The sequence below is a fragment of the Pseudonaja textilis genome, chromosome 1 (assembly GCF_049901715.1).
Source record: "Pseudonaja textilis isolate UNSWEBS1 chromosome 1, rPseTex1.2, whole genome shotgun sequence".
In the NCBI taxonomy this organism is placed as follows: domain Eukaryota; kingdom Metazoa; phylum Chordata; class Lepidosauria; order Squamata; family Elapidae; genus Pseudonaja; species Pseudonaja textilis.
In genome coordinates, this window is record NC_141990.1 from 83820486 (window position 1) to 83845366 (window position 24881).

The window sequence follows — 24881 nt, forward strand, 5'->3', positions numbered from 1 at the left end:
CTTTGTTTAGCACATGATTTTTATTTAAAATTTGAGAAATAACTATCTCCTTAGTAAATCTCCACTCTTAAATAGTTAAGGTGAAAATATGATTTATTCAAATATTTTATTGCTGGAGTTAGCATTTCTCATAGCTTAGTGCAGCAGCCCCCAACCTTTTGGGCACCAGGGACTGGTTCGAAAGAGAGATTTTTCTGCAGACTGGAAGGGCATGGTTTTGCATGCTGCCTGCATCCCATGGATGGAGCTCAGCTTGTTTGCACAGCCTAGTTTCTGGCATGCTGCAGACCTGTGTCAATCCACGGACCAGGGATTGGGAACCCCTGGTTTAGTGTGTCATTAACTGAAAGTGTAAATTAAAACTTATGAAGAAAACTTGTATTTTGAAAGCATTTGTTGCTAAATACACTACAGTTAACAATATTGCTTGTTACTACTAAACTCCCTATGATTTGTCATAAATTGTTTATTATTTATCATCTATAGGTTTTAAAATTAGAATTTTAAAAACAAAGATATTTTAGAAGGTGAAAGCAATATGACCTGCTAACAATTATTGTTTAGACTTAATATGTTGATCAAACCTATGAACTCTTTAGAACTGTCCATATTCCTGCAATACTGTGTGAGCTACAATGTAGTAATTTAACTCATATGAAAATATTATGGTTAAAAAAAAACACTATACCAAATAATGTCCAGGCTCATGACTTTATTGAAACAGTCAATTTTCACAATCTTTCTCAGAAATAAATGAAGTTTTAGTAATAGTTGGCAACTCTTTTAATAGCAATCAGATGTTTCAGTACCTACTGATCATACAAATTGACTTGAAATAATTTTGGCCTTTAAAAAATTGATTGGTTTTGACAATTCAGTTCTAAGTAGCCATCCAAAAGATTATGGCATAAATTTTCCATTGTTTTACAAAGCCAGTTCTGCATTTCCCTAAAGCTGTTTACAAATTTAATAAAACTTTGTCCAAATAACAAAAGGTGTTTCTTTGCCAATAGTGTTAAGTGCCAAACACATATAATTTTGGACCCTTCACCTCTGTAAGACTGTTGCATAATACCCAATACCGATGTTTAGCAATAAATACAATATATATATATTTCTCATTAAACAAATGTGCAATAGCAAAATGCATTTGGATATAATCTTACAAAGTGGCAGGATTATGAGAAGTTACATGTGATCAAATGTCACCTATTAGCGTTGCAAAACAACTTCCTGATTTCGTAGGAAGGTTTGGTCTCTTATATACCTCTACATGGTTCAAGGTTTTTATAAATTATTTGAGAACCCACCATGAAATACTATATGCTTTGTCCAGTAATCTATGATAAGACAGAAGAAAAGCTCCAAGAAACCTAATGTAACCTGCATGCCATCATCGGATCTCATAAGTTTTGAAAATTAGAGGAATATATGTCTATTTCATTCTTTCATCTCAGTCTTTAAAAAGTAACAAACATTTAGAGTGAGCATTTTGAGGATTGAATTGCTTCCTCGGGTGGCTACAAGTTTGGGGGGAATGGGCCGTACTTGGTCTTTAAATGACGGGATACCCTTCAACAGGAAGGCGAGTTTAGGAAAAGAAATTTCACTGTTCACTGTTAACACAATAGAGATGCTTACTCCCATGGATTAAAAAAAGACACCTCCAATTCCATTGAAATTTATACATCCGCGGCAACTTTGGGAAGGACTCTTGGATCCGCGAGATTTCTGTTTTTGTACTTTTGATTTGAGAGCCTGCCTTCCTTTCTGGCAGCAAGACATTTATTCTGCTTGGAAGTGGGAAAACCCAGGCATCTCCAGTCTCGCTTGGTTAATCTCGACAAATCTAAGCAGAGTCCAGTCTATTTGGGTCTCTCTTATCAAGCCCCCAGGAAATTCCCCCTAAATCAGCGGCGATTTTTCCTCCTGGCAGCTGAGTCGGCGGAGAAAAGAGAAACGCGGGCACTTCTCTCCTTCCTTCCTTTTCCCTCTGCAGGCGGAGCGGAACTCACTGCAGGACACGGCGGCTTGCCTAGGTCGTACAGACTTCTCGGAACTCGATCCTTCGGGGAATCGAACGGAGAGTAAAGGCCGAAGACAGAGGCTGCAAGCTATGCGGCTACAGAAGTTTCTTTGCCGGCCAAGTCACGTGGCCGTCCCAGGCCAATCCTGTCCACCTTTCTCTTCCCTATACGCTCCACAGAACGTGGCGGCGGCCGGTGACGTCACCGGCACCACCACCCAGGCAGTGGAACGGGGAGCCTCCCTGAACACGTCTCCTCCTCCTCTTCCCCCCTCTCCCCCTCCCCCCCAAGGGTCTTTGCTCTCCGTCTGCTGGGTCCGAGGGCGCCCATGCTGTTTCGTTTCGGGGTGATTCTTCCCGCCCGCCTGGCTGAAGGCGGGACGGTGCTTTGCGTGTCGGGGTCACGGCCGGAGCTGGGTCAATGGGATCCCAAGCGCGCGCTGGTTATGAAGCCCAGCCGGCCGCTGGCTCCTTTGCCTGCTCAGGAACCAGTCTTGTGGCTCGGCGAGGTGGCGCTGGCCGGCGAGGAAGAAGCCGCGAGCACCTTTTGGTACAAATTCCTCAGGCGGCTCGTGACAGGAGACGCCGTCTGGGAAGGTAAACACAAGTCTCGCGCGCTCCCCAAGGACATGGGCTTAACGGGGGTAGAATCGTTCCCGCAGTCACGTTCCCGCGTTACCTTGTCTTGGCTCCTTTCAGCTATGAAGAGGCACAGCGACTACCTCACGTACTGCTTTTTTCTTTTTTTTGCAACAGGAAAGGCGCCCAAGTAAGCGATGAACGGCCGCTCTCCTCCACTCCCAGCTCCTTTAGCGCAAGCTGACAAGAAAAGGTTTATGACAGTTCGCCGTGGCCAACTAACTCATCACAGCTAACTCAGGATAACTTGCCATGACCATCTCTCCATAGGACAGTTGGCTGCAGGACAAAAGTTATACTAATATCAGAGAAACAGAGGAATACAATCCCGAAAGAAAGGATGCAAAAGGAGGGACAGAATGAAATGTGAATGGCAAAAATTACAATTAAAAATGTATTTTCAGTAATTAAATATAATTGTTACTTGACCCACAATGAATTATCCCTTGGCGAGTTGCCCGTGATGAGTTGGCCATGATGAGTTAGCCCCAGCAAGTTGTCTGTGGCAAGTTGTCCAATTCCCGACAAAAAATAAGGCAAAGGAGAACCCTTGGGAATTTGGAAGTGTGTGAAAGAGAAAGCTTGCTCTACCGGGTAGACCTGTGCAAAAGATTAAGAGTCTACTTCTGTCTTTTGCACAGCTTCAACGAGGGCGCTGTGGTAGGAAAAATTGAGATTTTGCCTAGAGGAAAAACAACAACTGCTTTCCTTGCTACTCATGACCTCTCTTTGAAGAAACTGGTGGTGAGGCCAAGAGAAGTTATAATATGAGGAGTTGCTGCTGCCCTTTATTGACAGGTGGCCCCAGATTTATTTATTTATTCCGCACATTTATGTAACCACCTATTTCACATACATGACATATGATGCTCTCAGAAGAGGCCCAGAGATATTATCAAGCAATAATCTGAGTAGTCACTGCTGCCCTGTACTGGCAGCTGGCCCCAAATGCCCCCAGAAGTGTATGTTCCACAGTGAATGTATGACAAGCTGTTGCTGTTTTCAAACCATGAGCAGGATGTTTTGTCTTCCATGATTGTTCTGTACTTTGCCTTTCTTCCAGGAACCCATGGTGGTGGTATAGATTTCCATATATGGTATACTTCCAAAACAGCCCACTGGATAGGTTGGTTGAGAGATAGTTATTAACCCATCTTCCTCCACTGATTTTCCATGGCTGAAGGTAGACTTGAAACTTTGCCTCCTGGGTCTGGGACCAACATCTTCACCATTACCCTACACTTGATTACCTGTCCTTCCTTTCAGGAATGTTGTATTTAGAGTATGCCCCATATCCCTCTGTGCAATATAGTGGGAAGAATTATTCATTATAACATGTTGTGAGTAGTTCGTAGCATGCTACAATGAATAGGAGCCAGCATGGATTTGTAAACGTACCATTCTACATTGTGTTATTTCCTTCTTTAATGGAGTTACTAGCATAGTAAATTCTGTACTGGGGAATTCTGTAGACAGATTGTAATTAACAAAGCCATGGATGGAAGGCTGATTATATTCCCTTTCACAAAATACTAAATTATAAGCTAGTTGATAGACTCGTAGTTGGGTGAACCACCACACCAAAAACTGCTCATTAATGGCTCCAGCTTGGGAGGGGATTATACCTAATGGAGTGCCAGACAAATCTGCAGTTCAACATTTTTTATCAGCAACTGGGTGGGGATGTTGAATCAATATAGATAATCCCTGACTTACATAATGGATTCATAGTCATGAATCATGTAGCCAACACAGTTTTACCATCTTCTTTGTGGCAGTCATTGAATGTAGCAGTTAAGAAAACCCATGGTTCGCTAGGGATGCAGTTTTGCAGAAAACTGGAAGTAAATGCTGGGTTTTGGGTAAGCCATTGTAAAACACAGTCACAGGACAGCAGGATGCTACAAATGGCCATAAATGTGATCTGGTTGCCAAGCACTGGAAGTTTGATCACATGACAATTGGGGGGTTACCTTCAGAACTTCAAATCCAGGCCATGAGCAGCCCCAAGGTCGCTCCATTATAAGTTTGATCAGTCTCCAAGCAACTGGTAGTAAGACAAGGGCTATCTGTTTTTAAAAAGACTGCAGATGGCCCAAAACTGAGTGGGGTTGCTAATACTTTAGATAAAAGAGGATATTTTAAAATATCTAGACAAGCTTGAGAAGTGAGCTGAAATGAATGGGATGGAATTTAGCAAGGGAGATTATAAAGTTCTGAACTTGGGCACAGAAAATATGAGGCCTAAGTACACGTAGCCCTTGAGTTACAACCCCAGTTGCACTCAAAATTTCTGTTACTAAGCGGGACAGTTCTTAAGTGAGCTTTGCCTCATTTTATGACCTTTCTCGCCACAGTTGTTATGTGAATCACTGCCTGATTGTATGAGCTGTCAGCCAGCAGAATGTGAAGTATCCCTTTGCTGCAGTCTCGATGTTGTGGTGGCACCTGCAGCAATCAGAGGCTTAGTTAGATAAACCCAGATCTGATCTTCTCAATGGCTGATATGACAGGTAATGGCTGATATGACATTGAGATATGACTAGTCCTTCTCAATGGCTGATATGACAGGTTGGACTAGTTCCTCACCTCATTGCCACTGAGAATGCAAGTGATAAGATGAATTCACTGCCTTTTCCATATGCAGCGCCTAGAAAGTACGAGTATGAGTGAGTCGGCAGGGGTAGCTGCATGAATAACACTAAATAGCACCATCTACTAAATTGACCTTATCTGATTTTAGGTTAGGGATGGGGAAATAAGAAAAGATACCTTCTCTAACTTAAGGCAATCTGTAGCCCTTGATCTAAATCTAAAAGTCCTGTTCAATCAATCGTTTGAGACATCTGGTAAGATCACTGTGTTCATGTCTGCTATCTGGGGAGATTGACTCAGAGAAAAAGACCTGTGCAATGCATTTTGGGGGGCAGATGTGCTGGGTCACTGCTTTTCTTATCTTATGGTTCACATTTAAAGCTTCTCCCCATTAATATTAGAAAGAAAGATGTAGTTTCACAGCAAGATGGAACAGATTGTTTCATCTGCATCATCTGACTCTTTCTGGTATATTCATCTTTTCCCCCCCTGGTGAGTAAGTTGAAAAACTGCAGAAGATAATTCCTTGCTTCATCTCTTAAATCTTAAAAAGGCCTAACGCCGGGCACTGCTTCCAAGTAAGAAACATTGCTTCCCTTACCACAGCCCCATGCCAGGGAAAAGAGTTGAGTGAAACAGCAAATCAGTGGAACAGTTTCCATATTTTACTCATATACCTTGCATGGTCTTTGTAGCTTTTCTAATAGGATGCAGGGTGGGATAGCAAACTAACAAGTGTGCTTCACCTGCCCCCAAAGCATCAAAATCAATTTCCTTAATTAAAAAAAAAACTTGCTTGCTTCAGCCTTTACCATTACCCTATCCCCAATGCACACACACACACACAAACACACGTGCGCGCTCGAGAGAGGCACATGTCCCAGCAGACACATTTCCTTTGTTTTCCCTGGGTTTGCTAATTGGTCTGTTTGTTCTTTCCTAACCATGAGAGGAAGCGAATGTTACCTCTCATTCATGCCTACAAAAGTGGATTATAACAGTTGGATTGGTCAGGATGCTTCACTTGGAATTTTAGCCTTAAAAGGAGATCCTTCAAACAGTGAAATATATTTAAAGCTATGTATGTAGAAATAGGTATTTTGTGGTTTCTGTCATTGTACCTTTCTTGAATGCCCCCTCCCTATTTTCCATTTCTCTATTTTTTTTCCCTTTCTCATATAAGCAAATAGTCAGCAAATAAAATTAATATCTCCTAAATCCACTAAGTGTCACTATTGTACCAGGATTGAAAATTTCTCTACACAGCATAGTGGGACTAGCACTTGATCATATTTATAGAATATTAAAATAGTGACTGGTAAAAGATAATACTTTTTATTTTTATTTTGCCTCTTTCAATTATGTATAAGATGGAAGGAATATATTTATAATCTGTTGTATTTTTATACTGCTATAATTCCGAGCAACTACACGTGGAGTCACAAGTTATACTTAAAATTAAGAATTAAACAGTGTAATAAACATAGTCATGACCACCCTATTTCTTCTATGCCTTATGGAACAACTCGTTGTTTAATAATTTTAAGCAACAAGGACACTCCCCCTCCCCCCCAGTGCAGGTGCTGCAACCAAGAAACATTGCCCTACCCTCAAAATCAACAGATTTTGGCAAGGGTATGAAGGAGGAGAGCAGCCCTGAAGCTGCCTAAAGGAAATTATACATTAAAACTCCATTGCACTCCGAAATCTATTGGCAGTCAATGAAATTACTGCAAAATAGGATTTAGATGACTATAGCTACTCTGCTTCGCTGATACATGGACTGCTGCTTTTTAAAATAGATTTCTGGATGGTGCTTCAAAGGCAGCCCCATGGACAACAGGGGACAGACCTTCCTCAGTGTTACCAACTAGATGGTTCGGAAGGAATGGAACCACTGGGGCATAGTGCCTGCAATTCCCAACCCTTGGAGAAAATCCAGGATAATACAATAGTCACTCCCTCCAATTGAGACCCTTACAAAGCCATTGAACCAAATGTCCAATGCTGTTTCTTAGTATCATTTCTCATTGTTCTTATTGCCACAATGGAGGCTTGAACATGGGCTCCCACCTAATGTTCACTCATTTTCCTGTGTTTGTGCTCCCGGTATCTCTTCTTCATCTTCTAGAAGTTCTCGTAAGCCCAAAATTTGTGCATGAATAGAAAGCAATCATGAATTTCCAAATTCCAGATAACTAGCAGAATTGCTTGCCAGTTGTTAAAGAAAATCCTCAAGTGCCCTTTGAAATCCTCTAGATCTATTGGATGCCTGGGCCATACTATCCAAATATGTCCATCCAGAGGTGGTATTCAGCAGGTTCTGACCAGTTCTGGAGAACCGGTAGGGGAAATTTTGAGTAGTTCGGAGAACTGGCAAATACCACCTCTGACTGACCCCGCCCCCATCTATTCTCTGCCTCCTGAGTCCCAGCTGATCAGCTGGGTCTTCTTTTGTTGCCCTGCACAGGAGGATGGAGCTGGAAAGCAGGTTAATGGGGTGGGGAGAGAATGGAGATTTTGCAGTATCTGTCAGCCTTCAAGATTTTCTCCCTTTGCTTTGCATCTTTCGGCTGTCATAAGTAATGGGGGAGGAGGGGGGACATGGTTATGGGAAGTGAGCTGGAGGTGTTACAAAACAAAACAGTATAAGTTGGGGGGCGGAAGATTCTTGCTTAGGCTTCTATCCTATGCTATGCACAGGTGCAACTCTTTATCAAAATATGTCAAGGTTACGGATAGAGGCCTCATCACCACCTGGAGATGCCCACATGATGATATATACAACTTTTAATTGGATGAGCCAATTGAATTATTGGGGGTGGAACATTGCCATCACTTTGTATATGTGATTTACACGCCCATTTTCTCAGATTCAGAATTCTTTTGTTGCTACCACTTGATTTCCAGTAAAAGATATCTTTTCTCTAATTAAAGGAGTCTAAGTATTTCTTTCTTGGATTTTGAATGGAGCACCAGCTGACAGTATCCTTCCCCTGCCATGCCCACCAAGCCACGCCCACCACACCCACCAAGCCATGCCCACAGAACCACTAATAAACAAATTTGAATCCCACCATTGAGTCCATCCACCCCACACAATTTCATTTACTCCAGGAATTACAGGTAGTTCTCTGTAACTATAATATGGTCATAAATCACGGCAATTGTTAAGTGGGTCACCACTAATATCAGACCCTGTCTGATATTACAACTCTTTTTTGTGGTGGTCATTAAGCAAACATGGCAGTCACTAAACAAATTCTAAATGTGCGTTTTTTTGCCAGAAACTGGAAGTAAATGGCAAAAATACAGAAAATCATGATCGCATCACAGGAAGTTGCAAATAGCTGTAAATACAAGTTGATTGCCAAGTACCCAAAATGCACTCACATTCCGGGAGATGGGGTAGCCATAACTTTGGTCAGTAAGCAACTGATCATTAAGCAAGGACTGTCTGCACATGACAATCAAAAGGAACTTAGTCTAATGTCCCCCCATATCCTAATCATTCATCAACCATTCCAAAGTAAGCTCAAGGTCTAGCTTGCATTCATTTTTGTGTGTCAGACTAAATATTACATTACAAATGTTCAAAGCAAATTGGCGATAGATAAGGGTCAGTGGAATTCAAGGTGGCCTGGACTTAGATCTCTTGTGGGTGCAAAGGGACTTGAGACTAATAACACATTTGACCCCTCTCTCGGGTTCAGCCTGGTAATCTCCTACAGGTAATGATAGTTATGAACTCCAGGTCCCTTCCTAGAACCTGTCCCTAAGTGCGAAGACTGAATTACCCCAGTACAAGTTACAGATTTTCTTTTTACAGTGACAAAAACCAGAGAAAGTAATTAAACTTTACCTTTTTTTTAAACTTCACAGGAAGGAAGGAATATTCAATTACAAATGTCAGCAGTAGTTCAGACAAGCCATTCCAGCCATATCAATAGCTTTAAGCATTATTCGTTAGCTTTATTACACTATACTAAAGCATACATATTTCTGTGTCATTAGATCATGGACACGTATAGATTGTATAATATGCATTTGAAAGGTCCCTTGAATATGCAATACTAATTTAGTTTCTTCAAACTTGTTTAGAATCTGTTAATAGTGCTTCATAGAAGTGACAGATATTGGGAATTCATCTCTAAGCCGTTTATCTAAATAGATTACAGAATATGGCTTCTCTCTGGTTTCACTCTGGCTCAATTTCTAAACAGCAATCATGTGAGATGGAAACGTAATACTGTTGTCCATGTTCTATCTTTAGCCTCTACAAAGTAGCTGGAGGAATTCCAGTACCAGCCAAGAAATCAGGTCTAGGAACTCAGGAAGAGCTGTTGTGAGGCAGCATGGTAGCCAGAATGCAAATAAACCCCAAATATGGAGAGTGAAGCAAATATCCTGATATAATGTGCGATCCTTTTAATTTTGTGGAACTGGAGCAAGCGGATAAGATCCTCTATAGTCTAAGCATTACCATTTGTCAGTTTAATCCACGTCTGTTCTGGTTCCTACAAGTTGCTAGGTAGGCCATGAACAGTTGGGTAAGGTGTAGTGATACCCACTTAATCACTTTCCTCTGGTCTCCTAAACCTCTCCTTTAAGAGCAATGCTTTTGAATAGGTGGTAGTCCATCATCTACTGTGATGGAATGTAGCCTGGACTCAGTGGTGGGATTCAATTTTTTTTACTACTGGTTCTGTGGGCATGGCTTGGTGGGCATGGCAGGGGAAAGATACTGTAAAATCTCCATTCCCCCACCACTCCAGGGGAAGAATACTGGAAAATCTCAATTCCCTTCCCACTCCTGAGGGAAGGTTACTGCAAAATCCCATCCCTTCCCCGCTCCACTAACCTGCTTTCCAGCTCCGTTTTCCTATGCAGGGCAACAAAAGAAGACCCAGCCGATCACCTGGGACTCAGGAGGCAGAGAATAGCTGGGGGCAGGGCCAGTCAGAGATGGCATTTGCCGGTTCTCCGAACTACTCAAAATTTCTGCTACTGGTTCTCCAGAAATGGTCAGAACCTGCTGAATACCACATCTGACTGGACCCCCAAGAGGAAGGGAATGCATTCCAGAGGAACAAGAGACAATTCAGTTTGTGTGAGAAAGAGGATAAAGATGGCTCTTCCCCAATAATTCCCAGAGTATATGCTTTACATGGCTAGCAATTTGCTTTGGGATTCTGTATATGGGTGAGGAGCAATAAAGAAATCCGCTTTGAAGAATCACAATGGGAGTTTGACATCTATAGAAGGTTCTAGATTATATATTTGAGGTGTGTTGGCAAAGGTGACTGGGTGGTGGTAAGCTGGTGGAAGTCAGCTGGTCACACCGAAGTGACCCTGGCATATTGTACTTACACTCTTGTTATTCTGGCTGCTTGCTGTCTATTTGGGCTAAGATCCTCCACAACTCTCCTTTATACATTCCAGCTTTATTTTCTCCCTGTGTCCAATATTCCCCTACCTTTCTCCAGCCTCCTCCTGCATCTAATAAAATCTCTCCTCCAATCCCTTACCCACTGTCATACTTGTTCTGAAGCCCTTTTCTACAATACCTCCCTTTTTTTCTATTTCTCTCCCTTTAAACACACTTGCCCACTTGCCATTTTTCTTGCAAAAAACTCTTTCAAATGGACGCACCTTGGCACAATTGCCATTTTTCTTGCAGGGCTCTTCCAAATGGAAAAATGATCTCCTGCGCTCTCCCCCAGCTCCATAATTTCAGGAGTCTGGAGGATGTTTTCATTCTTTAAATAGTTCAAACCCAGTAGCATATCCTTCAGAATTTCAGTTGTCATAATCATAGGTTAAAAAAGAGATTGGGGTTTCCTTGTGTATACCATGGAGATTGAAAGAGAACTGTACTTGTTGGCTTGTTGGAATTTAAGTAAAAGCATTACAGTCTGAACTTACAAATATAGTCTTTGGAGAAGGAAGATGAATGTGTGGGCAGTATTAAGAAAGTTTGAGATAGGTTCATTTAATTTAACCATATACCAAATACATATATTTATTTAGCATATTACATATATCAAATATAAAAGTTCACCCAATTACTGATTGCCTAGTAACATATAAATAGCTGAATTTACTATAACTTTAAGTATTTGTGTTGATAAAGAAGTTTAAAGGATTTTTTTATATTTTATGTTCACGAGTCACGTTTCTGTGATGAGCAGCTACTGTATATAAATATGATAAACAAAGATACTTACATAAGATTTCTTGGGTGATCAGAAATAAACAAATATATATATAACTTATATACAAAAATATACATATTTTATAATATGTTTATATCTTATGTAATATATAACACATGTACTATAATAAACATACATATACACACACACACACACATATATACACACATGTATCAGTGGTGGGATTCAAATTTTTTGACTCGGGGTTCTGTGGGCGTGGCTTGGTGGGCGTGGCAGGGGAAGGATACTGTAAAATCTCCACTCAGAGGTGGTATTTGCCGGTTCGCTGAACTATTCAAAATTTCCACTACTGGTTCTCCAGAACTGGTCAGAACCTGCTGAATACCATCTCTGACACATACACACACACATATATAAGATGTATATTTCATGTATGTAATGAACATTGTAAAATTAAAACATTGCAAGTGCTACAGTATATGTGCCCAAATCTTTAATGAACCAGTTTATTGATACAACTTGAAATCTGTCGCTATGATTACTTGCCCTACTCATAGTCAGGGACAAAAGTGCATGTGTGTATGTCCAAATCCAATGGACAGAAACAGTTGGGGAATTAAAGGTTCCCTGCTGAGGCTGCAGTTTACAATATTTTTTAAAAGAGGACAATTGCATTAAAAATGATTAAGTGAAAGATTGTAAATCAAACACTTTGGTTTATTCTTTAAAGGGATTATAAATTAGTGTGAAATCACACATTATTGTATAAAGATGATTGTAGATGGAGTCCTTTCATCCCATATCAGAAAAAAAAATAGAGCAAGAAAGAAACAAGATGAACTCATAAAAAACAAAGAGCCATATTTTTTTTATAGAAAGATAAGATACACTGAGGTAAATGAACTGTGGGGCCTCTATTATGAGTCTTTCTTATTACGATGGTTATTTTAGTTCAGGCTTTTCAAATTGTCGTATGGTTTTTAGCTGTTTATAACATTTTTAGATTTTGTAAGCCATCTTGAGTTTATCAGAATGGACAGCTATAATAAATCTAAATAAATGAATATAATACCTTATGGATTTAATAATATTCCTTTTCTGTCACATTAAAGAATTCAGTTCAGTGGAAATGTTTGGAGGATTTATGGTCATCCACCAAGGCTTTCAATGACTTCAACCGTTCCTGCTTTAAAGGTTGTCTATACTTACACTCAAATGAAACATTATTGTCCAGCTTTTCCCAGCAAAGCCTTGAATATTCAGTGGGATTTTAGCAATGTTTGCTGAGAAGTTGTGTTGTTGTACTCCCATCAAAAAGGAGAGTGCCAGATTGGATGCCCAAAATATTGTTATATGGGGACCTGCTTTTTGAGTACTATTTGATATACTAAATGGTGTCTCTCAAGATACCTTGTTGACACTGATGATGCCCTCTTGCTGGCAAAGACAGCTGAAAATCTTCTGCAATTTAGGAACACCCCACCAGAACAGTGTTAATATAACCCAAAAGGATCTACTAGGTGCTGAGAGGAAGTTTGAATGTCTCATCTTATGTGAGCCTAAGCACTTGCTTTTGCAAAGGCACCATTAGATTATAAAACTGATTAGCAGTAGAGCAATGCTGCTTCACATCATCCATGCTTAATGTTTGTAATTCTTCATCATCACAAGACATGGTAATAGAGTTAAGTTAAATTAAATGCTATTAACTTAAATTAAAAAGAGAATTAGACAAGTTATATGGTGGATAGTTTTCTCAATGGAATTAGCTATGATAGATAAGGGATGCCCTTAAAATTTTGCTATGGGATGATGATTTCCTGGGAGAACAACAGCAGAAGGCTGTGTCATATTATGTCTGAGTTTCTGGGAGACATACCCATAAAGGATTGGCATAATTCATCAAGATAATCCCTGTATTCTTAAACAACATTTGGGAACAAAATTTCATGAAGAAAGATAACTCTACAAACAAGACAGATTTATCTTACCATCACCACTATCGTCTTTAACAATATTTAAATGCTTTTTCCCCACTCTGTCTCCCTTTTTAGAATTTTCCTGGATCTTCAGAAATATTTATTTCTGTGATTTAGAATTGCATGTATAAAATATGTGTAGTATGATAAGAATACATTTTTCAAGATAGCAAATGGAAGCTACTTTTGGGCTGTTCGACCAGCATAAATCAATAAGGCTTAGTGCTTTATGCTTTAATCATTATAAAAACACTCTGACACCATTGAAACAACTGAAAAGCAGGGACCAAAGATTAACCGTACCAACAAAGCAATTTTTTCTTTTAAACTCTACAGGTGAGTTGTATAAGTTAAGAAGACTCACTGTCAAGTGGCCTAAACCATCTGTATTTATATTCATAGTTCTTTACTAATAATCACTATTCAGCCATGCTTCAGTTGAAATAGACACCTTTCTAAGTAATTTGAAAGTAAATTCTCAAAGTTAGACAGGTATCTATAAAAGACTCAAATATCAATATAGAAGCCAAAGGCTATATCATGTGTTAGCTTTGCTTTAATGGAAAATGTTTCTCTGAAATTAAATTGGGCATCTGATCATAGTCAGTTTCCCATACTAAGCAGAATAGAATAGAATAGAATAGAATAGAATAGAATAGAATAGAATACTTTATTGGCCAACTGTGATTGGACACACAAGGAATTTGTCTTGGTGTAAATACTCTCAGTATACATAAAAGAAAGATACATTCCTTAGGAATCGAGAATCATAAGGTACGACACTTAATGGTAGTCATAGGGTACAATAAGCAATCAAATCATACTAGGAAACAGTCAGTAAAAATTGTAAGGATACAAGCGGCAATGTTACAGTCACACAGTCACAAATGAGAGGGGATGGTTGACAAGGAATGATGGAAAGATTAATAGTGCAGACTTTGTAATAGTTGAACAGTGTTGAGGGAATTATTTGTTTAGCCGAGTGATGGCTTTCAGGAAAAAACTGTTCTTGTGTCTAGTTGTTCTGTGTGCAGTGCTCTATAGCATCGTTTTGAGGGAAGGAGTTGAAACAGTTTATGTCTGGGATGTGAGGGGACTGTAAATATTTTCACAGCCCTCTTTTTGACTCCCGCAGTATACAGGTCCTCAATTGAAGGCAGGTGGGTAGTAATTGTTTTTTCTGCAGTCCTAATTATCCTCTGAAGTCTGTGTCTGTCCTGTTGGGTTGCAGAACCAAACCAGTTATAGAGGTGCAGATGACAGACTCAATAATTCCTTTGTAGAACTGTGTCAGCAGCTCCTTGGGCAGTTTGAGCTTTCTGAGTTGGCACAGAAAGAACATTCTTTGTTGTGCTTTTTTGATGATGTTTTTGATGTTAGGTGTCCATTTTAGGTCATGTGATATAGTAGAACCTAGAAATTTGAAGGTCTCTACTGTTGATACTTCACATCATCTCTTATTTCATTCTGGAGGGCTCACTGTTCCATAGGAGCTTTTCAAAGGAAAAAGAAGTTTGAGTAGGTAAGATAAACATGAAACATAAAATCACAAGAATCAAAGGAACCTCAGAGGTCTTCTAGTCCAACCTTCTGCTCCAGGCAACAGACTTCCTGGACAAATGGTTGTACATGCTATTTTTAAAACATCCAGAATTGGAACACCGAATTGGAACATCCACAGCTCCAGGAGGCAAGCCTTTCCACTGATTAGCAATAGTAATAGCACTTAGATTTATATACCACCCCATAATGCTTTACAGCTCTCTCTAGGTAGTTTAAATGTCAGCATATTGCCCCTAACAATCTGGGTCCTCATTTTACTGACCTCAGAAGGATGGAAAGCTGAGTCTAGTCTTGAGCCCCATCAGGATCTAATTCCAGGCTGTGGGCAGAGTTTGTCTGTAATACTGGATTTTAACTAATGCATCATCATTATTAATTGTTCCTACTGTCAGAAAATTTCTTCTTACTTCTGGGTTGGATTACTGTTTCACAAGCTTCCATAAAAACAAAGGTTTTTTTAAGATGAACTTAAATCCCGGTGACTTTATGGCCATATACCAAAATAAGATTCTGATTTACCAATTTAGCCTACAGTCCTGGGATTTCCCACCTAAGTATTAACTAGGTATGAGCCTGCTTGGCTTTTTTCAAGATAAGCTTGGCTAGGGAGGTTTGGTCAGCAAAAATTGTGAGAAGTAAGGGAAACCAGTATTGGATTAGATGGGTTGACAAAGTTATAACCTTATTAATTAGGCTCATCATAGGTTTAGCATAGAAATAAGCTGAATACAATTAATTTTAATGAATATCAGATTCCCTATTTGCAAAGTTACCTGCTTGCTAAAATTTATTTCTAATTGTAAAATCAATACTCATTCATGGACATGTAGAGCAGCAAAAATCTGAGTTGCTCATTGCACACGTCCCCAACTGAGGATTCAGTATTTGTGAATTCAATATATACAGCAACTTCATAGAATGTAACTACCATAAACAACAAGAATTGGCTATATTTTACTAAGTTTATTTGACTTATCTTACACCCAACTTTATAGAGGCAAATGTTAGTAATCTCTGAAGAACTGTGCTGTAAGGAAATTGAAAACTGGGCTATTCTGGGACCCCTGTGATATCCCATTTGGGGGAACATCATCTTCTAAAATGTCTCCTTTCCTTGAGAGTTTACATTAATTCCTTTTCCTTTGGAAATCCATAGAAATTCTGGTTGAATTGTTTGGAATTTGACTCACACTAGCGTTAATAAAATTTCCTAGGGGATACATGCATGGTGGGATTTACATGAATGGGACAGAATTAAAAAGGAAAAGCCCTGAAATAAAGTGGCAGAAAGAATGTCAACGGACAGAGAATAAAAGGAAAATACATTAAGGTAGAAGAAAAATGAAGGAGATATGGAATTAAAAAAAGCTTAAGGAAAGAGATGCAGAATTAGCCACATGTGGACTATATAATGTGATAGAACAAATGGACGCAAAGAAAAAGTGACAATAAATTACATTTAAGGAAAAAGTATATGAAAATGTAAGGAATTTTGTAAGGGATATATGGAATGTACCGAAAATATAAAGAAATGTATATCAGAAAAAAGAGAGGGAACAATGCCTCAGCAGTTAAGCTAAGCTTAACTGACAAACTGACAGCTCGGGTTCAAGACCCGAGTGCCGCATGACAGAGTGAGCTCCAGTTTTTGCCCCAGGTCCTGTGCACCTAGCAGTTCAAAAGTATGCAAATGCAAGTAGATAAATAGGTACCACTTCAGTGGGAAGATAACAAAGTTCCATGTTTCACCACACGCTCTGTGCTGCAATGTGATCTCATGTGGGCCATATGACCCGCGGAAATGTCTTCGGACAATGCTGGCTCCCTCAGCTAAAAAACAGAGATAAGCATTACCGCCTAGAGTCGGACATGACTGGATAGGGGAAACCTTTACCTTTTATATAAGTTGTATTATATACTTGAGTGAGGTTCTTTTGATTCCCAACTTACCCACCACCACCATGTGAGACATTCTTTTTCTATGATAGATTTTGGCTATGAAGGTTGAGCTTTTTGATCATATCTTGCTCTCTTGCTATATTCTTGTCTGTTCTTCTTTCCTATATGAGCTACACATTGTTCGGAGAACCTTGTTTTAATCTGCTTTGCAATAAAGCCAGTGACTCTTTTTTGATATACCAGCTTGATCGTCTTTCTTACACTTCAGCTATGACTATATGAGCAGTCCTTAGGCACTGAATAGAGTACTATTTACAAAGATTGATCTGTAAGGCAGACTTTTGTGATTTCTTTGTTCTTTAACACAAGCAAATGCCATAGAAGAATTTTTGAACATTAGTGGAATAACAATGAAGACTTTAAAAGCCAATCTCAAATGTAATGTAACTTTTGAGGGAAACCATTATTTTGCTTTCTAATGTTTGCCATTTACTTTTATTTTGATCTTTTTAGGCATAGAAATAACTCTCTGCATAAGACATCCAGGCTGATATTGGATGTTTTGTTTCAGAAATGAAATACAGATATATATATATATCCAGCAACGAATCATACCCAGAGAAAAATCATCCAGATGCCCCAAGCTTTATGGTCTCCCCAAAATACACAAAGAAGGAACCCCACTCAGACCAATAGTCAGCTCCATAGGCTCACCTCTACAAAACCTAGCCAAATTTCTCGCCAAACAACTACAACCTTATGCAGAATCCATCAACTCACACGTAAGAAACTCATTCCAGTTCATCGAGATCATAAAGAAACAAAACTTACAACCTAGCGACCTACTAGTAAGCTTCGATGTCATATCCTCTTCACCCAAGTGCCAATAAAAGAAGCCTTGACAGCCATCCAAAACAAATACAACCCCCCAAGCACATCCTAGATCTAACCAACCACTGCCTATCCAATACATACTTCACCTACAATGGACAAAAATACAAACAAATAGAAGGAGCACCCATGGGATCACCCCTCTCACCTGTCATCGCTAACCTCTACATGGAACACTTTGAAACACAAGCTCTAGAAAAATACGACCACAACCCAAACTCTGGCTCAGATACGTAGATGACACCTTCATAATCTGGCCACATGGGAAAGAAAAACTGAACAACTTCCTCACACACCTCAACAGCCTACACCCCAAAATACAATTCACCATGGAAACAGAAGCCAACAACCAACTTCCCTTCCTAGATGTCTTGGTATACAAAAGATCCAATGGCTCCCTAGGACACACCATCTACCAGAAGAAAACACACACTAACCGCTATCTACATGCACTCTCACACCACCACCCAGCACAGATCAATTCCGTAGCCAAGACACTCATCTCCAGAACAAAATGCTTAGCCGATGAACAACACCAAAAACCGAACTACACACTCTCACCAACGTACTTACAGCCAATGGATTCCAAAGAAAGAAAATTACCCACCTAATCCAAAAAGAAACCCCAACCAAAATCCAAGACAGAGAACAAGAAAACGGCAAAGCCCTCCTCCCATATATAAAGGCACTACAGACAAAATCAGCAAGATCCTCCAAAAACACAACATCAAAACAGCATTCTGCACAAACAGAAAAATATCCACCATCCTAAGAAACCCCAAAGACAAAATCGAATTAGAAAACCAAGGAGTATACGAAATCCCTGCACTGCCTGCCCTACCACATACATTGGACAAACTAACAGAAGAATAAGTGCACGCATTGAAGAACATAAGAACTCAATCAAAAAAGAAGAAACGACCTCTTCCCTGGTCCAACACCTCAAAGCCACAGGACATGAAATTGATTTTAAAAATACCAGAACTATCGCCAAAACCGAACACTTCAACAGCAGAATAATCAGAGAAGCCATAGAGATAGAAAAACGCCCACACAGCATGAACAAACGAGATGACACCTCCCGCCTTCCAGCCATTTGGAAACCCGCCCTCATGAACAGACGCAGTACCTAACATGAAGAAGGACACCAGACCCACACCCATGAGAGCCACACAAGATGCCACCACCACACTTCCATGTAGAAAACAGACTCCCACCCACTCAGAAGATGAGACACGACCATGGACCAGAAGCTGCACTGCAGCTGCATCACTACCCACTTCAAACCCCTCCGAGCCATACATGAAGCAAACCGACACCCACTATGAAGATGCAACAGGACCACGAACTAGAAGCCAAACAGCAAGATCACAACTCACCAGCTCAAATCCCCCAGCAACTAAGACTAACCGAGCACAGCCAAGCCCCACCTGAACAGAACACGCCTCCAACCAATCAGAACACGGCTAACCCCCAACCAATCAGAACACAACCAAACCCCTACCAATGAGAACACACCCCCACCCAATCAGAACACAGCCAAGCCCCCACCCAATCAAGTCCCACCCCCACTGGCAGTTAAAAGGAGGAAGCAGCTGCAATCTCACATTACTCTGAAAAGCACAGAGCCGGAGACAGAAGCCTGAAGATGATGAATGAGACTTCATCGAAACGTTGCCTAGATACTCGAATCTTACGGGAAAAACCCGAACAACCAAAGATCCACATATATATATATATATATATATATATATATATTGATAGATATGATGTGCGCTAGGTAGATTTTAGTAGGTTAATTGAATAGAAAGCCAGTTCAATAGCTGAAATAGCTGGAACTAAAAACTATTTATTTTTACCATAAATATTTACAGAAAGTAAACCACTTGTTAAAGAATTGTGTGACACAGGCTGGATATGCGTCTACACAACAGACAAGAGAAAAAATCCAATGAGGAGAATTTGTAATTTGTTGAGGGATGGGCATGCAATGGCAAGAAAGGGGAACATATCTGTTCAATTTATATTCCTTTGATAAACATTTCAGAAAGATGCAACAATAATATTTAAATTGAAACTTTGAACTACTTGCCCACAATTGTTGTATACTACCTGGACCTGCATTTTTTCCAAGTTGGTCAGCTCAATTAATCAATCATTCAATATTATAAATTTAGACTACAGCTTAGACACTGATGTCAGAATTACCATGTCAGGTTTCCAAGTGATGAAATCCATTTAAAAAGAAAAGAGCAAAGTCCATCTTCCAAAACAATTTCTTTTATTTAAGAAAGCATCAAATTGGCAGTCTGTTGTAATTCTGTATCTGACACAACCACATAATATTGGAAGTTGGAAACAGCTCCCAAAAGTCACATTCTCCCATAGAAGTAAATCAACGTTGCCTGGTGTCATAAATCTCCATCTCAAGGCCTCAGCAGGGTCAGCTTGTGTTTCCATGGGAAGAAGAATCACCTAGCCTAAACAACTCTCTCTATCTCCGCTCCTCCCACCTTAGGCATGTGGCAAGCCCAAAACCCTTCCCCTCCATAACCAGCAAAGAGAAAGAAAGAAAAGGAATATATAATAAGGCTAAATAAAATGGCTACACATATGTCAATTTCGAGCTTGACATGCCATCAGAATCACTGGATCAATAGAAACAATTGGTTTTCCAAATTCTTAATAATGGAATGTAGATTTTTTGCTGCTTTTCTCTGCCTTCATGAACAGCTTGGTACTATATGGAATACCCCAATTACAAGAAGATATTCAAAATCACTCTGCTTGTATATTTCCAAGTTGTAGTAGGGGGATCATACATTTTAAATCAAGGAAGCTTTGGTCAAAATAGTTTCCCAAATCTCTAGGAATCTGAAATGGCTTTAATGGCTTCCGTGATAGAATTTAGAGGTAAGTTCCTTCTTGATCTGTAAACGTAAAACAAAATCTCTATTTGAGCAGAGGGAAAATTAGAAAGCTTTTTCTGATCTGGGTACAATCTTTCACAGCCTAGCTCAGGATGATACTTGAAAAGGAGGAGAGCTTTGTGCTACCGAGCTACAAGAGTCTGTAGAAAATAGAGCACTCATCAAATTCAGCGGCATGATTATTGATCTTTTGAGGCTGCTTTGAGATCTTAAGAGTGGACATGGGAATGACTTGCTGCCCAGGATATATATCATTCACCCTTTAAAAATCCCCTAATGGCAAAAAATGAACAATTTTTTTTGGCCATCACTACATCATTGGAAGGTTTCTTGTGTTATTTCAGCCGGCAGGAAAATAAATTATTGGCCCAATCCAGGGAAAATAGCTCATCTCTGAGGTGAAACAAAGGGATCAGTCACTAAATTTTGGAGCTTGAAAGGGAACCTCAAGGTAGCTCTTAGCAACATGACTGATTTAAAGTCATCCACCTAAGCATTCTACTACAGGTGGTCTTTGTTTAAAGAGCTTTAGTGACCATTTAAAGTTATGACGGTACCGAACGAATAGTGCTTATGACCAGTCATTAAACTTCCTACCATCTCAGTATCCCCGCAGTTATGTGATCGTGGGTTGGGCACTTGGCAATTTACACTTAACAATGGTTGCAGTGTTCCACGGTCACATGATTGCCATTTGTCAGCTTCCCACAAGCAAAGTCAATGTGGAATCTGGCATGGAAGGTTGCAAATTGCTCTTATCACTCGCACCCTCCCCCACTTTGCAACAGCCCTCCCTGTGTGTCCCCCCCCTCCCATGCTTAGTTCACACTTCACATTATACCTTAACTGACTGCTGGCTTGGTTGCAAGCACCTGGGGTTTAACAACCACGATTTTTGATTGATGGCAACAAGGATTGCCAGGATTGCCATTACTAAGCAATTGAGTCACATGATGTTGTACTTTACTATCACATTGCAGAAATTCCAGCTCCAATTCCCGTTAATACCGTAACCAAGGACCAGCTATAAATATGATTCCAGTGTCGAGTAAATGGGACTTCTTAAAATGGGAAAACACACATCTCTCGCTTGACTGGAAAGTCTTTTTGAAATATAATTGGTTGGGGTGGAGTTTCAAAGGGTAGGGAACAGCCAGGAGGAGACCATTAGTTTCTCCTTCCCCATTTTTGCTCCATCTAGTTGGAAACTATAAGAACTGAATCTCAAATTTCCCCTCCCTGAAAAATCTCTAGCAGGATTGGAGGTTTCTCCTGAAATGTGGAACATGGCACAAGGCACTATTGGGGAGAAGGAAGAGTGTCATACACTTTATCCAAATCCATAATTGTGAATGAAGTTAAATATTATCTTAATGGTTTCTTTTAATAAATAAAATCCCTCTTATGCTCGCTGAAACTGAAAAGCTAAAGTTGTTAATAGCAATAGCACTTAGACTTATATGCTTTACAGTGCTTTACAGCAGTGGTCACCAACTGGTGGTCCTCGCTCAAGTATATAACACAACTTATATAAAAGGTAAAGGTTTCCCCTATCCTGTCATGTCCGACTCTAGGCAGTAATGCCTCTCTCTCTCTCTCTCTCCCACCAATGTCAGCAAGCCACCATCAGTCAAAATTCATATTAGTGGTCCCCAGAATTTTAAATTATGAGTTTGGTGGTCCCTGAGGTCCAAAAGGTTGGCGACCTCTGCTTTACAGAGTCAGCACATTGCCCCCAACAATTTGGCTCCTCATTTTACTCGCCTCGGAAGGATGGAAGGCTGAATCAACCTTGAGCCTGGTGAAATTTGAACTGCCAAATGGCAGGCAGCCTGCAGGCAGCAGAAGTAGCCTTGCAGTACTGCACTCGAACCACTGCGCCACCATGGCTTATAGAAATAGAAATGTGTTTGTCAATTGCTTTCAGCCTGCTTTGTTTAACTGTTGCTTTATTCTGTTATGATTTCATTTATTATTTAGCTGTGGGAGAAGGACTGGCAGAACTTGGGGGTGGATTTAAAAGAGGGATCAGCCTGGAATCCCTGGGTAGCCACAAGTGAACTAAGTCCAACCACCCTGGAATTCTGTTGATCCTTATCTAACTCCAAGCAGGAGCTTACCATTAGTTGGGAATATTCCTGTGCATAGGCATGAGTAGCAATATATTGGATTTTCATATGTGGATGTGATCATTTGCATCTGACATGTTTAAGAGAAAGTAGATGGAAACTTTGATTGATTTTTGTCAGTGGAAGTAGGGGAAATGTGTAAATTAAAGAATACCCAGAGGTTCTGAAACATCTATTATACGTATTTTTAAGAGTACATGTTCAATATGTTTAAAGGGTCAGAATGCATAATCAAGTATCATTGATTGATCCCATTAAATTTTATTTTAATGTAGTCTGAAACAGGATGTAGAAATGGGTATGTTGAATAATTGGGTCCATAGCTTGTGTCTAACAACAGCAGGTTTATTATTTATTTACAGTAATCGAGTTGTACATTGTTTGTCACTGAGAATTGTTATGGAGTTGGTAAATGAATGAATAATTAAATCAGAGAAGCAACTCTAATTGACTTTAGTTTTGGTAGCGATTGCCATTCTTTTGCTTAAGAATAGCTAACTTTTCCTTCATGAACGGTTAGATTTTACATTTATCATTCCTTTAGTTATAGTTCCTCTTATTACAGTGTACTGTACCGAAGCTATTACCTATAAAAAGCCAGATGCTTCAATTTGTGCTAAATGTAGGAATAGGTATACAGATCACATAATGCTAATACTGAAAGATCTGTACAGGTCATCAATGGCTTAACAGGTGCAATTCTAGATGTTGGCATTAACCTTTAAAATCTTAAAATAGCTTAAGGCCTCACAGTCTGAGGGACTTCGTCTTCTGTTGATAACCTATTTGACAATTATGATCTGCAAGACAAACTCTTATGAAGATGCTCACAATATCAAAAACTTAAGCTATAGACTGAACACTCTAGGGATTTATACTTGGCCCCATTGCTCTCTATTAATTGTAATTGTGTATCTTTTTGTACAGCTTTTTGTTATTAATTAAGTTTAATGTTAATTTAGTGAATGATTTTAGAAATTTTGTTAGCAACGGTGAGTCTACTTAAGTAAAAAGGCTAGATATATATTAAATAAATATTTTTAATATTGAGATGTATGTATTTATGTTTATTCGGTTATTTTTTATTTGGTTTATACCCCCATCCCTCCATAAAGAGCTCAAAGCATGGTACATATTATCCACTCTTTAATTTTTTCCCAACAAAAAGCCAGCATTAAGTATTATGATTTGAATAACAGATTAAACCTACATCACCTAATCAGGTTCCATGCTGGAGATAGGGCTTGAGCTTATATCCAGTTTCCGCCTATGTTCAATTCAATATCTAAAGCATTATATCTGAGAAAGGCAAAATGGAAATCTGTGTAGAAAATGGTAGCCTGTCTATCAGCCTCTGAAGAGCCCTACAATAACAGGTCAACCACGGTGTTTAGTACTATGATGATGCTGTCCAGGAATGTTGACCAACAATGAAAAAAACCCTCCAAACTATTTTATTTTTAATTAGAGTTCCAAAAGATTTATGGAAAAGCATGTTAAAAGGTTTCTTAAAAGGAGACCCTAAATGAGCTCAGGCTTAATTTCTAAGTGAACATTGGGTGAGAGATGTGCTCTGCAGCAAAAGAGATTATTACTGTATCATAAATGTTTCATCTGAATTTATATTCTGTTAATGGTCCTAGATATCCTTTGGGAATCATAAAAAATGTAAAGGTTATATTGGATCTCAATATGATTCCAGTCTCTTTAATCTTTATCTGTCTTTGGGTTTGTAGGGCTGACTCTTTTGTACAGAATTGTGATACAGCTTGTTTTAATTGACTTTGATATTACATACACACGAATCTGCCTTTCTGGTATAATTAGTCATTTTGGCTAGATTGCATCTTATTTCCCCTGAATCTCAGCTAGTCTGACTGGAAGTTATACAATATGATTTGTTAGACTTCTGAATTTAAAAAAACAATAGCTTCAAAAGTAAACTGTTCCAAATCATGACATGTACCATTTTTTATACAGCACATGGTACTGTGAATGCTCATAAGAAAGAAATCAAGGAGAACATTATGCCAACTGTGTTAAAAATTCTGGGA

The 24881-nt window shown here is 39.4% G+C and overlaps 1 protein-coding gene across 3 annotated transcripts in view; it reads left to right on the forward strand.

Annotated features, from left to right (window-relative positions):
• The first annotated feature begins 700 nt into the window (after positions 1-700).
• Positions 701-24881, forward strand: part of EPM2A (EPM2A glucan phosphatase, laforin) — a 78298-nt gene continuing 54117 nt past the window's right edge. For all 3 annotated transcript variants that reach the window (XM_087939843.1, XM_087939837.1, XM_087939851.1), the window contains exon 1: positions 701-2623. In XM_087939843.1, the coding sequence (XP_087795969.1) occupies positions 2356-2623 (268 nt within the window). In that variant the 5' untranslated portion in view covers positions 701-2355. The remainder of the gene's footprint in view (positions 2624-24881) is intronic.